The sequence below is a fragment of the Terrapene carolina genome, unplaced genomic scaffold (genome assembly GCF_002925995.2).
Source record: "Terrapene carolina triunguis isolate 2854851 unplaced genomic scaffold, T_m_triunguis-2.0 Scaffold84, whole genome shotgun sequence".
In the NCBI taxonomy this organism is placed as follows: Eukaryota; Metazoa; Chordata; order Testudines; family Emydidae; genus Terrapene; species Terrapene triunguis.
The window spans coordinates 18,904,834-18,920,202 of NW_020664435.1; the positions used below are offsets into that span (position 1 = coordinate 18,904,834).

At 40.1% G+C, this 15,369-nt stretch overlaps 1 protein-coding gene across 1 annotated transcript in view; it reads right to left on the minus strand.

The window, feature by feature from the left end:
- ABCB5 (ATP binding cassette subfamily B member 5) overlaps positions 1-15,369 on the minus strand; it is a 58,307-nt gene that overhangs the window by 38,213 nt on the left and 4,725 nt on the right. The window contains exons 4-10 of the mRNA XM_026649419.1: positions 14,072-14,126; positions 12,403-12,594; positions 9,055-9,226; positions 2,817-2,941; positions 2,551-2,728; positions 902-1,015; positions 369-479 (exon numbers count right to left, since the gene is read on the minus strand). Coding sequence (XP_026505204.1) covers positions 369-479; positions 902-1,015; positions 2,551-2,728; positions 2,817-2,941; positions 9,055-9,226; positions 12,403-12,594; positions 14,072-14,126 — 947 coding nt within the window. The remainder of the gene's footprint in view (positions 1-368; positions 480-901; positions 1,016-2,550; positions 2,729-2,816; positions 2,942-9,054; positions 9,227-12,402; positions 12,595-14,071; positions 14,127-15,369) is intronic.

The following is a 15,369-nucleotide window of genomic DNA, read 5'->3' on the forward strand; positions in this document are numbered from 1 at the left end:
TGCATGCCACCTGTATCACATTCAAGCCCCTGGGCTCACCTTCAGGACCCTGCATATCTTTGCTCCTTCCAATCTCTCTTCTCTTGTCCTTTTTAGAGGCCACACCTTTCTTGCCTCACTCAGTTCAAACATTCCATTGGCTAACAACCCCTTTTTTACATTCTTCTCCAACACTCTTCTCCATGCCTTCTTTTATGTTTCCTCTCTACGCATGGAACTCAAATCAACCTCCTGACTCCAATCTGCCGTGCTTCCATCCTGTCCTCTAAAGCACACAACGCTTTTAGCATAATACAAAAGTAACATGCCATATTTCAAGTTGTAGTCACAGTGACTACAACACAGCACAGAATAGGTGTTTCTCCTACCTGGACATCTGGTCTTGAAGGATAACTGAACTGTACATTATTAAATTCAAGTGTTCCCTTTATGTGATCGAGTTTGTGTCCATCTGAAGAAAAACTATCTATAGTGGGTTTCTGGGGAGTGGAAAAAAATTAAAATTTAAGCCAATAATTTACAAATGCACAGTTGAGGGAGGGAGATATCATTATAGCCTGAATAGTTCATATTTTTATTCTACAATTTAAAATGTCTTCCACACCACACCTGCTTTAGCATTGGGTAGTTTGCAATCTAAGGCTAGCTGCCATAGTTACTTTGCTTTGGTAACTGCATTCTGTTCTTTGTAATTTCCTTTTAAGAGCCTGAACATAATGTTTCTTTCTAAGCCAGTTTGGTCTTTTTCCATTTGGCAAACACTAATTTTTTCCTCCTTTATTTTTCAATGGAAATTACCATGGCTTTTTGCTTATTACTAGTTTATTTTTCTATTGGCATCATTAGTGCTCTCATACAAGATAATAGCCCGATTATGAGGACAGGGTAGAAGGATCCATACCTGATCAATTATCTTGAAAACTTTAAAGGCAGCTCCTCTAGCAATAGAGAAAGTTTCAAAGTGTGGTGCTGCTGTGCCCAGGCAATAACTACTAAAAGTTACGCAGAAGAAAACCTAGAGGAGGAAGAAGATGAAACGGACACTGAAAACAAATCCAAATTAAAGGCTGGTCCTATAGTCTTCATTTAGGCAACACTCCCATTTCTGACCATTGGAGCTATGCCTCAGAAAAGACCGCAGGATCAGCCCCAGGACTGGTGTGTCATTCACAAGACATTCCTAAGTATCAAAAGAATTAAGTTTAAACCTTCGAATGCCAGCACAATACCTTATAGTCTGGAAGAATAGAAATTAAGAAGGATTTCTGGCAAAGTTCTATGGAATTTCTACATAAGACAGAAAGAAAAGGACTATTTTTGTTTCCTATTCTACTTGTCTCTATTGTAGTATATTTTAACACCAAATATTGTTAAAAAATACAAAAAGGTCATTCAAAAATATTTATTGGCTCATTAAAGTGAATGGCCTTTACCGCTGCTAGATCAAGTTTTACAGAAAACTCAGAAAACCTGCAAACCACACTGCAAAAGTCCAACATATCTTTAGCTGACTACACCATAAACCTCACTGAGTTTTAAGGCAAGCAGTAAATAGAGTTTCAATTTTCCAAACAATTAAAAACTCCACATAGTCAAACTTTCAACTATATTCTATAGAATATCCTTGAAATGAATAGAAACACAAGATGTGAGGGGTACATACAGCCCCCTACCTAACAGTTGATCACATACTTTGTGAGGAAGAATCTATTAGGCAAATTTAACCTCCTCTTCTGTTTGTGGAAAATCCATGAGCAGATTATGATTTTCTCTAATTTGTTAGTTATTTTAAATTATCTGATTACATTTTCAATTAACTTCATTTACTGTTATTTAGTTGTGATTGGTCATATAGTCGCATGGAATTGTTTCTGTTCCCTGACTGCAATTATTATAATGCTTGTGTCTGGTGTGAATGCTTCTGGAAAGTAAATTTAACATTCATCTTCTATGCACATTTGTGCTGATAAAACAAATGGCATGAATGTTCATGGAAAACAAACACAGAAGAGACGCAAATATGGCGGAGACAAATTTTTATATAAATTCAAACTAATATCATGAAAGAAATCACTATTTGCCTCACTCTATTAGATAAGTTAGCTGAAACAGCTATGACTATGAAGTGCAAAACCAGGTGAATTTAAGTTATCTTTATTTGACCTCAGAGTGAACACTTCACTGAGAAGAATGGGGGGAAATTTTACATCTGCTTTGTTGTTACATTGAAAAAAGACAACAGCAAACCAGTTATGTTGTGAAGATTTTCTTCTGCCTATCTAAATTCTTATATTAGTGCCCATTACCCTGGTATCCAAACATAACTTCACAACCAAAAGGGCAAGGAACTTAATTTTAACTTATATTTTACAGAACACAACCAACTCTGCAGGAAGTTATGGAAAGAACCCAGCGTCTGAGCAGTTGTGGATTCTCCATACATATGATATCTCTCGTCCCTGCCTATAGCCAACATATCATATACTCAACATCACCTTCACAATGAAGTTAGTTTGTAGAAAGACATTGATGTAAAAATATGACACTTACAGCCAGGACAGTCCCAATTGAATAGCCAGTATTCTCATCAAGAATTAAGGTAGTTCCATACCAAAACCCAAGACCGTAACATCCATTTATAATTAGGTACAAAAAACCAACAGACAGCTTAGAAGCAATAGCCTTTTTTATACCAAGGTTTTTTGCTTCTCCTAGATTACTTGTATATCTGTTAAAAAGACAAACATAGGTTAGTCATTGTGGCTGCAGACAAAGTCATAAATTAAAAAAGACATTAACTATTGAGAGAGTCAGACCTATTGATTTCCTTCTCTTGTCCTCCAAAGGCTACAACAGTTCGCACTGATGACAGGACTTCTTCTGCTACTGCACCTGCTTTAGCATAGGCTGTTAACTCCTTACTGGTTAATGTGATGATCATCTACAGTCAATGGGAGCAGAATGAAGTGAATTTCTCAAACAAATTGAGAGTAGCTCTATACCTCATGTTCATTATGTTCTTTCTCTAAGCTCAGAACTGCCAGATTCACAATGATCTTTAGAATTGCTTCCTGGGTCATTATTCTATGTCTGATCAAGTATCCAATCTTGCAAATACTACCATGCAGATGTAAGTATGCACTATTCCAGTAATGTTTACAGAATTGGACCCATAGGAAACATTTTAAATGCTGTTCCATATGTACAGAACTTGTTATGGAATATATCTTAGCAGCATAAAGATCTGCGATCTTATAAGCTCTGTCCCGGCAGTCTATTAGACCTACCTAAACAGGATGAGTGCAGGGATGTTCATTAATTAATTAATTAATTAAATGAGGCCAGGAGAAAAATGCTAGGCCCAGAAGGATTTTTTTTGGGGAGGGCTATTGAATCTTCTCAACGTTATTAATACATTTTAAGATATCAAAAGACAATGTTAAAATCATAAAGGCATGTGTTTAGGAGGACCACTACCTGTTACAAATAATCTGAGATTGTGAAATCTTTAGGACAGGGATTATCTTTCTGTTACGTGTGTGTGTGTGTGTGTGTGCGCGCGCGCACAACTCCTAGTAGTATGGTGTTGTGATACTGCTTGTGGCCTCTAGGTGCTACTGCAAATCTACTACCATCACTAACAATACAAGAGAATTGAGATTAAGAAATATACCTAATTCCCTTAAATATATCTATTTCAGGCTAAATATTTTTGTAACATTTTTTTTTTTACTCCAGGTTCAAACGTACCACTGGAGCTGCTCAGAAATTTTTCAACAGAAATCAGATTCATTGAAGCAGAACCTTTCACGGAAACGTATTGGCTTCAACCAAGCTTTTGTCCAGAAGGTTTCTTAGGTCCAGAATGGGATTTCTGGTGAAAATGAGAGGAAGAGAGAGCACCCAGAATAGCCAGTGATTAGGCACTCAGCTGGGATGTGGGAATCCTATGTTCAAATCCTTGCTCCGAATCAGGGAAGGGACTTGAACCTATAGTTTCTACATCACAGAGGAGTACCCTAACCACCTGGCTATTGGCTGTTCTGTCTCTCATGCTCTACTTTGCAAAAAAAAATTGAAGGTCTCAGTTTTGTCCTGATTCAGAACAAAAATAAACGTTGAAACTTCAAAATGGAATTCTTATTTTCCAGCCAGCCCTACTCACGGTCTCCTACATCCTTAAATCCCTCAGTGTGGTCAAGTGGAAGAGAGATAATAAGGTAAAATATCCTCTGTGGAATTAAGCTTATATGTAAATTGTCTCAGAACTGCTAAGCAAAAAGTGACAACATTCAGCTGTTAGGAGTCAGAGTATCAGTTCATACACTGATAATCTAGAACATTCTAAAAATGTCAAAAATTAATAACTCAAGAGGTCTGGGAATAACAGGAAGGAAAGTGGCACAAGACAATTATGCTGCTTGTAGTTTTCAAAGTTTTCACTGGTTTTGATAAATTTTGGAGTCAGAGACAGGATAATATTTGCAAATTGGGTATCAAACTGGGTATTTTATCTCATGGCAAGACAGCGAAGTGTACATTGTATAGGAATGGGAAGATGAGACAGAGGTAGAGTAATAATTGGAATGGGCACCTGAGCTTGTTTTAGGGAAAAGGCCTGGGTAGAGACCGTCGAATTGTGGAAGTCAACGAATGGCTACACAGGTGGTGTCAGAGAGAAGGCTTTGGATTCTTCGACCATGGGATGGTGTTCCAAGGAGGAGGAGTGCTAGGCAGAGATGGGCTCCACCTAACGAAGAGAGGGAAGAGCATCTTTGCCAGCAGGCTGGCTAACCTGGTGAGGAGGGCTTTAAACTAGGTTTACCGGGGGAAGGAGACCAAAGCCCTGAGGTAAGTGGGGAAATGGGATCCTGGGAGGAAGCACAAGCAAGAGAGAGCAAGAGGGGAGGACTCCTGTCTCATACTGAGAAAGAGGGACGATCGATGAGTTATCTTAAGTGCCTATACACAAATGCAAGAAGCCTGGGAAACAAGCAGGGAGAATAACAGAGACTTGGTGGGATAACTCACATGACTGGAGTACTGTCATGGATGGATATAAACTGTTCAGGAAGGACAGGCAGGGCAGAAAAGGTGGGGGAGGAGTTGCGTTGTATGTAAGAGAGGAGTATGACTGCTCAGAGCTCTGGTATGAAACTGCAGAAAAACCTGAGAGTCTCTGGATAAAGTTGAGAACTGTGAGCAACAAGGGTGATGTTGTGGTCGGAGTCTGCTATAGACCACCAGACCAGGGGGATGAGGTGGACGAGGCTTTCTTCTGGTAACTAGCAGAAGTTGCTAGATCGCAGGCCCTGGTTCTCATGGGAGACTTTAATCACCCGGATATCTGCTGGGAGAGCAATACAGCGGTGCAAAGACAATCCAGGAAGTTTTTGGAAAGTGTAGGGGACAATTTCCTGGTGCAAGTGCTGGAGAAACCAACTAGGGGCAGAGCTTTTCTTGACCTGCTGCTCAAACAGGGAAGAATTAGTAGGGGAAGCAAAAGTGGATGGGAACCTGGGAGGCAGTGACCATGACATGGTCGAGTTCAGGATCCTGACACAAGGAAGAAAGGAGAGCAGTAGAATACGGACCCTGGACTTCAGAAAAGCAGGCTTTGACTCCCTCAGGGAACAGATGGGCAGGATCCCCTGGGAGAATAACATGAAGGGCAAAGGGGTCCAGGAGAGCTGGCTGTATTTTAAAGAATCCTTATTGCGGTTGCAGGAACAAACCATCCCGATGTGTAGAAAGAATAGTAAATATGGCAGGCGACCAGCTTGGCTAAACAGTGAAATCCTTGCTGATCTTAAATGCAAAAAAGAAGCTTACAAGAAGTGGAAGATTGGACAAATGACCAGGGAGGAATATAAAAATATTGCTCAGGCATGCAGGAGTGAAATCAGGAAGGCCAAATCACACTTGGAGTTGCAGCTAGCAAGAGATGTTAAGAGTAACAAGAAGGGTTTCTTCAGGTATGTTAGCAACAAGAAGAAAGTCAAGGAAAGTGTGGGCCCCTTACTGAATGAGGGAGGCAACCTAGTGACTGAGGATGTGGAAAAAGCTAATGTACTCAATGATTTTTTTGCCTCTGTCTTCACGAACAAGGTCAGCTCCCAGACTACTGCACTGAGCAGCACAGTATGGGGAGAAGGTGACCAGCCCTCTGTGGAGAAAGAAGTGGTTCAGGACTATTTAGAAAAATTGGACGTGCACAAGTCCATGGGGCCGGATGCGCTGCATCCGAGGGTGCTAAAGGAGTTGGCGGATGAGATTGCAGAGCCATTAGCCATTATTTTTGAAAACTCATAGCGATCAGGGGAGGTCCCGGATGACTGGAAAAAGGCTAATGTAGTGCCCATCTTTAAAAAAGGGAAGAAGGAGGATCCAGGGAACTACAGGCCAGTCAGCCTCACCTCAGTCCCTGGAAAAATCATGGAGTAGGTCCTCAAGGAATCAATTATGAAACACTTAGAGGAGAGGAAAGTGATCAGGAACAGTCAGCATGGATTCACTAAGAGCAAGTCATGCCTGACTAACCTAATTGCCTTCTATGATGAGATAACTGGCTCTGTGGATGAGGGGAAAGCAGTAGATGTGTTATTCCTTGACTTTAGCAAAGCTTTTGATACGGTCTCCCACAGTATTCTTGCCGCCAAGTTAAAGAAGTATGGGCTGGATGAATGGACTGTAAGGTGGATAGAAAGCTAGCTATATCGTCGGGCTCAACGGGTAGTGATCAATGGCTCCATGTCTAGTTGGCAGCCAGTTTCAAGCGGAGTGCCCCAAGGGTCGGTCCTGGGGCCGGTTTTGTTTAATATCTTTATTAATGATCTGGAGGATGGTGTGGACTGCACTCTCAGCAAGTTTGCAGATGACACTAAACTGGGAGGCGTGGTAGATACACTAGAGGGTAGGGATCGGATACAGAGGGACCTAGACAAATTAGAGGATTGGGCCAAAAAAAACCTGATGAGGTTCAACAAGGACAAGTGCAGAGTCCTGCACTTAGGACGGAAGAATCCCATGCACTGCTACAGACTAGGGACCGAATGGCTGGGTAGCAGTTCTGCAGAAAAGGACCTAGGGGTCACAATGGACGAGAAGCTGGATATGAGTCAACAGTGTGCTCTTGTTGCCAAGAAGGCTAACGGCATTTTGGGTTGTATAAGTAGGGGCATTGCCAGCAGATCGAGGAACGTGATCGTTCCCCTTTATTCGACATTGGTGAGGCCTCATCTGGAATACTGTGTCCAGTTTTGGGCCCCACACTACAAGAAGGATGTGGAAAAATTGGAAAGAGTCCAGCGGAGGGCAACAAAAATGATTAGGGGTCTGGAGCACATGACTTATGAGGAGAGGCTGAGGGAACTGGGATTGTTTAGTCTCCAGAAGAGAAGAATGAGGGGGGATTTGATAGCTGCTTTCAACTACCTGAGGGGGGGTTCCAAAGAGGATGGAGCTCGGCTGTTCTCAGTGGTGGCAGATGACAGAACAAGGAGCAATGGTCTCAAGTTGCAGTGGGGGAGGTCTAGGTTGGATATTAGGAAAAACTTTTTCACTAGGAGGGTGGTGAAGCACTGGAATGCATTACCTAGGGAGGTGGTGGAGTCTCCTTCCTTGGAGGTTTTTAAGGCCCGGCTTGACAAAGCCCTGGCTGGGATGATTTAGTTGGGAATTGGTCCTGCTTTGAGCAGGGGGTTGGACTAGATGACCTCTTGAGGTCCCTTCCAACCCTGATATTCTATGATTCTATGATCTATCCTGACATAGGTTACACCCTTCAAAGAGGATATGGGTTCATATCCTAATGCAGGATCAGGCCTGAGTGGTTGACTCAGCAGTAAATCATGTGACCTTAAGACCCATCTTTCTTTATTTCTGTGCTACTGCTAACAATTCCATCATCTCAAGCCATTGTGTTATGTCTTTATGCATCTGGATTCCAGCACTGCCTTCAATAAGGACCCGATTGGATGGATTTGAGACTCTTCTTTTTTTTGACTCTGAAATTTAACTAGGTTTAAGCACATTACTCTGGCTGTAGCATTATCAGAATTTACATGATCAGGGCTGCCGAGAGCGGGTTTGGGCCCCGGTGAAATTTTTTTTTCGGGCCCCCCAGCAAGGGCGGACCAGCTAAACAGGGCCGACGAGAGGGGGGGGGAAGCCAGGGAAGCCGGGCCCCCTTCCGGACCGCCGGGCCCCGGTAATTTGTACCGGCTTCCCCCCTCTCTCCTCGGCCCTGTACATGTGATCAATAGCTATCCTGTGTTTGTATCTCGTCTGAGAAGTTAAACCTGTCTAGTCATGTTAATCATTGAAATCTGACACTGTTACCCATATTGTATGTGATTCAAAGCCATCCAAAGTATGACATGTATTTAGAGTAAACAAATGGCACTGAACATGTGTTAGCTGCTTATTGTATCAGAGTTTTCATTTATTACTCTAACAAATGAATAAAACCTACTAGATTTGCCTTTGAGATATAGTGAAAGTCAGATCATTGTTAGAATAAGTATCTAATCCAAATGTAGTAATCATTGCTAGGAGAATAGTTCTCTTTCCTATCATCTTCTGATGAGCCTAGTGGCAGCTTTTTTGTTATTAATAAAGACAACACAATGTTTATCTGGATAATTTGCTTGTTAAAATGAAGAGATTTTCTAATATTAATTAATATTAGAAAGTTTCTCCATTTTTAAAGATAAAACAATTTGAATTGGCCTAAATATATCTATGTACCTGTCTATCTGTGCAAAGAAACTATTTTTTTTTAAATCAGGCATTTTTCTTTTAGTTTATTTTCTTTTCATGAACCATGCCCTTAGCAATTGTGAGCAGCTGTTAAACACTTAAAATATAATTCGGTAATTTAGAGATCAAAATGTACTTTCTTTCACACATAAGAATAAGCCCCAGGATTTCATTAGTGGAAATCTGAGCTTTTCGGTAACTGTAATTTTGGCAAGTATATAGCAAAAACAGTTTCCATGAAATACCCTTTCCCCAAGAAATTTGTTACATATTAATCCTTAAAATCTTGCCTACCTTAGAACAAAATGCTGCTGATAGTACTACGAGGGGGCTTGTGGACAGGATCACAAGTGTAAGTTTCCATCCCTTCAGAAAGCCAATCACTATGCCTACTGTGAACGTTGACATGTTTTGAAATAGCTGAGCGACTTTGTCTCCAATGCCATCATTGATTTTATTAATGTCTCTAAGAGGAAAAAAAGCAATTTTTTCAGATGAAGATAGTTTAGAATAATATCTATATTATCTCTATTTCTCTCTCATTTGCATTAGGGCTGTCAAGTGATTAAAAAATGAATTGCCATTAATCGTGCTGTTAAACAATAGAATACCATTTACTTAAATATTTTTGGATGTTTTCTACATTTCCAAATGTATTCATTTCAATTACAACACAGAATACAAAGTGTACAGTGCTTACTTTATATTCTGGATTACAAATATTTGCACTGTAAAAAAACCAATATAAATGGTATTTTTCAATTCACCTTATACAAGTACTGTAGTACAATCTCTTTGTCATGAAAGTTGACCTTATAAATGTAGAATTATGTACAAAAAATAAATTCATTCAAAAACAAAATAATGTAAAACTTTAGAGCCTACAAGTCCACTCAGTCCTACTTCTTGTTCAGCCAATTGCTCAGACAAACAAGTCTGTTTACATTTGCAGGAGATAATGCTGCCTACTTCTTGTTTACAATGTCACCTGAAAGTGAGAACAGGCGTTTGCATGGCACTTCTGTATCCGGCATTGCAATGTATTTACGTGCCAGATATTCTAAACATTCATATGTCCCTTCATGCTTCGGCCACCAATCCAGAGGACATGCTTCCATGCTGACGACACGTTAAAAAAATGCGTTAATTAAATTTATGACTGAACTCCTTGGGGAGGAATTGTATGTCCCCTGCTCCGTTTTACCCATATTTTGCCTATATTTCATGTTATAGCAGTCTCAGATGATGACCCAGCACATGTTGTTTATTTTAAGAACACTTTCACTGCAGATTTAACAAAACACAAAGAGGGTACCGATGTGAGATTTCTAAAAATAGCTCTAGCACTCAACCCAAATGTTTAAGAATCTGAAGTGCCTTCCAAAATCTGAGGGATGAGGTGTGGAACATGCCTTCAGAAATTTTAAAAGAGCAACACTCTGCTGTGGAAACTATGGAACCTGAACCATCAGAAAAGAAAATCATCTGACTCAGATGATAAAAATGAACATGCGTCGGTCCATACTGCTTTGGATCATTATTGAGCAGAACCCATCATCAGCATGGACGCATGTCCTCTGGAATAGTGATTGAAGCACGAAGGGATATATGAATCTTTAGCGCATCTGGCACGTAAATATCTTGCGATGCCGGCTACAACAGTGCCATGCGAACATCTATTCTCACTTTCAGGTGACATTGTGAACAAGAAGCAGGCAGCATTATCTCCTGCAAATGTAAACACACTTGTTTGTCTGAGTGATTGGCTGAACAAGAAGTAGGACTGAGTGGACTTTTCGATTCCAATTTTTTACATAACTGCACTCAAAAACAAAACAAAAAAATTCTACATTTGTAAGTTACACTTTCATGATAAAGAGATTGCAGGACAGTACTTGTATGAGGTGAATTGAAAAATACTATTTCTTTTATCATTTTTACAGTGCAAATATTTATAATAAAAATAAAAAGTGAGAACTGTGCACTTTGTATTCTGTATTGTAATTGAAATCAATATATTTGAAAATGTAGAAAAATGTCCAAAATATTTAATAAATTTAAATTGGTATTCTATTGTTTAACAGTGCGATTAAAACTGCAATTAATATTTTGAGTTAATTGCATGAGTTAACTGTGATTAAATTGACAGCCCTAATTTTTATATATACACACTTTGTAGCACAGTATTTATTATTACTATTACCCCTTTTGGCCCAAGTGGCTAGCCAAAAATTTGGGGTCTTGCAGATTGTCAATTTATCCTCCTAACTGGAACAATGGAGCCAACTACCTTTGATGCAATCTTGTTTATTTGCAAGGAATGTACAAAGTAATTCTCCACAACACTTATGCACATGCTTAATTTTAAGCATATGAATAATCCCATTAAGTTCAGGTAGAGTTAAGCACATGAGTGTCTGCAGGCTCAGGGCTGAGGTCAGGCAGATATCTATTAATTTTATTTATTTATTAGCCTATCACAATTTGTGAGGGCAATTTACATGACTTAAGGTTGGGTCTGCTCATATTTCCTGTTATATGGGGGAAAAGAGTACCCTAGGCTCTTTGTCTTTAAAGCTGTAGACAAGTTCAGATCTCAGGCCTGGTCTACACCTAAAAACTTTGGTTGACCCAGCTACCTTGCTCAGACCTGTGAAAAATTTCACACTCCTGGGAGAGATAGTTAAGCCAGCCTATGCCTTGGTGTAGGCTCTGCTAGGATGACAGAAGAAATCTTTCATCAACCTAGCAACCGCCTCAAGGGGGTGAATTTACTATAGTGATGGAAAAACCCTTTCTGCTGCTGCAGCAAGGGTCTGCACTACTCTAAGGGTAACTGCAGCACTGCAGACATTCCCGCAGTTACATTAGTGTAAATTCACAGTAACTCAAGTGAATGCAAGAGTTACTCTTAATTCCCAGTGGTGAAACTGATGGCAGAATTAGCCCACAGAATACCAGTATAAAGGCCCACTTTACACAGATGCAGCCTATTAGTCCCCACTCAGCCCCAGTTTAGTCACCACTAAATAGTTGCACCACTGCAAAATGTTCTTAATGCAAACAAGGCTTAACTGTCCAGGATTAGAGCTGGATGAATATTTTCTGGTTGAATTAATCTATTTCAGAATTCAGGTTGAATTTGGTGAATACAAAATGAAAAAAAAAAAAAGTCAAAAAGGTTCATTTTGACATTTTCTAAACAAAACATTTCAACTTTTCATTTTGAAATAGTGTTTTGTTTAGAAATGTAGTTAGATTGGTTAAACTCAGTTTTTGTTTCTGGTCAGACAAAATGTTTCATTTGACCAGAAATAATTTCTTTTTTTCATTTAGGCAACAACAACAAAAATCAGCTTTTTTTTTTTTTAAACATGAAATTATTTTTCTCCCCAGATTTTTTGTTTTGACCATGAAAGCAAATAAATAAATAAATAAATTGAAAAAAAGATCATTTGCTCAGCTCTACCCAGAATTTCACATTCAGTGGAAATATATACAGCTTAGGCGTAAGAACAAAGAGAAATGCTCTCAGAAGGCTTAAAAATTGACTAAGGACATGGTTCTGCAATCTTTACTCACTGGGACTACTTGAGGGCTGCAGTACAGGACCCTACACAAACAAAATACAAAGACTCTTACTCAGTCAGACGTGTGTTAAGCTCTCCACTATTACTGGTATCGAACCAGCTGAGTTCCTGTCCCAGAATTGCATGGAAGAAAGTTTTTCTTATTTTCTTTGTTTGCCTTGCTGCTGCCAAAACCCAAAAGGAAATCTGTAGATAGCCAAACACTAAGGCAGTCGCTCCAATACCGACATAATATAAAGCGAACCTTAAAAAAATAAATAAATAAATAAAATTAAGTTGCGGCAACTTGGAAGAAAGGGAACTTGGTTATTATTATAAATAAAAAGGTTATTTAATTTTGTTTCTAAGGTTATGTCTACACTACTGCCTATGTCAGCAAAACTTATGTCACTCAGGGGTGTGAATATTCCACTCCCGAGCGACATAGTTACCCTGACATAAGTGCCAGTGTGCACAGTGCTATATCGGTGGGAGACGACATAGCTTATGCCAATCACAGGAGTGGTTTTTTTATGCTGATGGGAGAGAGCTCTCCTGTCAGTATAGAGCATCTTCACCACACACGCTGCAGTGGTGCAACTGTACCGGCACAGCTGCAGAACTGTATGTGTAAACATGGCCTAAGAGTTTCACTGCAAAATCCCAAATTCCTGGGGCGATGTTAACCACAGACATTTATCTAGCAAAAGCTGAGGCCTGATTCCTTCACAGTGGTATAACTCCACTCAACTCCGTGCAAGTGAGAGCAGAATCAGGCCTCTGACATGCGGATAATATTGCTGTCCCCTGGCTGCGTGGTGGTTGATTTCAGGGCTTTGCAGCAGGTCACTTTCTGTAGCTGGGGAGAAGTTGATGTCTGGGAGTCAGGTCTGATGTAATTTGTTGATTTACGCTATGAACATGATGCTATCTACATGCGTAGGTGAGATTTGTGGTTCTTATACAGAGGCAGACCCAACCTGTCACAACCAACTCTGGAAACCCCAGCTCAGTCACTACATCCACTCCCAGCAACTAGAAACAACTGCTTCCTTTGCTGTTCCTACAGCCTCCTCCTCCCGCCCCCCGCCCCCGCACAGTTAAACAGCACCTTCCCTTCTTGGCTGTCCTACATCACCCTCCAGTCAGCAGCAGTAGATTCACCCTCATCAGATTCTCCACTCTGTCCTCTGCTGACCTCTCACTGCTCACCTGATTCCACACAATACACATTGTGAATCTAAGAGCCTATTACTGTTTGGTCAGAGTTCCTTTCCTTATCTGCACTCAAGATTAAAACCTTTTCATCATCGTTATGAAAAAGGCCAATAAAATGCTACATCTATGGAGGCTAATGAGTTTAAATGGCTAATCATTACTTCACAATTATACATGAAGCTCCTGGAATCCCATCATTTGCTATCCACAGCACTCAGGAGTCACGCCAATCAATGCGGCTGGGGTTATCCCTGATTTACAACAACGTATGTGAGCAGAGAATCAGGTTCATTCATTTTATTTTATTCATGAGGTAAAATGGTTGGGACAGAAGGGAAAGTAGTCATGGGGATATAATTCAATACAGCAGATAAGTCTGGTTCTCAGCTAGGGCGAAGGTGATGAACAAGAACTTCTATCTAATGCTATTAACTATCTCCACTGACAGTTTACTTAGAGTCTGTATTTGCTGTACACTTCACAGCTGCTAGTCAACCCAAAGTTAATAATTACTTTGAACTTACTCTGTCATTTGCTCTTCAAAGGGCACTTTTGACTGATTGCAGCTCAATGAACTTGCTGGAAAAAAAAAAAGCTGTTTAAAAGTTATGAAAGTTGTTAGAGAGACAAGGTGGGTGAGGTAATGTTTTTATTGGTGATACTGACAAGTTTTCAAGCTTACGCAGAGCAGACCTGAAGAAGAGTTCTGGGTAAGCTCAAAAGCTTGTACTGGACAAGTTTGGTGAGAGAGACATGATAGTACCTCACCCACCTTGTCTCTAATATCTTGATACCAACACGTAATGTTTAATTTGTAATGAAAGAGGTGCTGGGGCTCAAGCTTTTTTTTTTTTTTTTTTTTTTACATTCATAACTGACGTGGCAAATCCAGAGGTGCTGAGGCTATGAAGTGCCAACTCTAGAGATGCCAGAGCTCAGCCCTGGCACAAATTAAGCACTGCCAACACGGCTACAACACCACCACATACAACAATGTAAGTTGTTAATTATTTGCACCATCCGCCTTTAACTCTTCATTGCTGGTTCTCCACACCAGTATGCATTGTGACAACATGCAGTATCATTCCATTTATTACAACATTCCACTGAAACATACCTGCTATGCCAATTTAATTTATTTTGTGCCTGACATACAGGCCTGGTGTGTTAATCAGCAGCAAAGAGGTTAAACTCAGTAATTGTCACATTATCATATCACCATTAGAATTATATGCCTGTGTTTCACTTGCATGTGGATTTTGCAGCTTGTCCCCCAACCCCCATGCTCACAAGCAACACTGAATAGCTGAAAATAATCACACAAAGATATTCATGCTAGGCAGGGTAAGACTTTTTAGCTCAGATTTACCCCAGTTTACATCCACTTTTGCCTACATAAGCTAAGATGGTGGTTGTTTATAAGGTAAAATTTAAGCTCTAAAAACACCTTTAAAACATCAGAAATGTCAAGTCGTGTCTTCTCTGTCCTACTGGATCATACATTAGATAGCCAGAGGGCTGAAGTTGGGGATTTCTCAGCCCTCAAGTGAAGAGGCACCCATGTTGAATCTCCTATGGAGAGACCTTTTCTTCTCCCAGCTGTTTCTCAGACCTTTGAGTTACACAGGTGTTTTTGTTTATATCGGATTAAAATTCCTCCCCCTTAGTTGCTCAGGTTTTCCTGATTTAATAATCCCACTAATTTTCTAGGCATCATAGAGTCTCCCCAGGCTACGGTAGTAAACACAACCCAAATTTCTAAAGTAACACAGCAAACAGAAAAAAATTGCATCTTTTTTTTTTTAAAAGGAGAGCGCAAGAA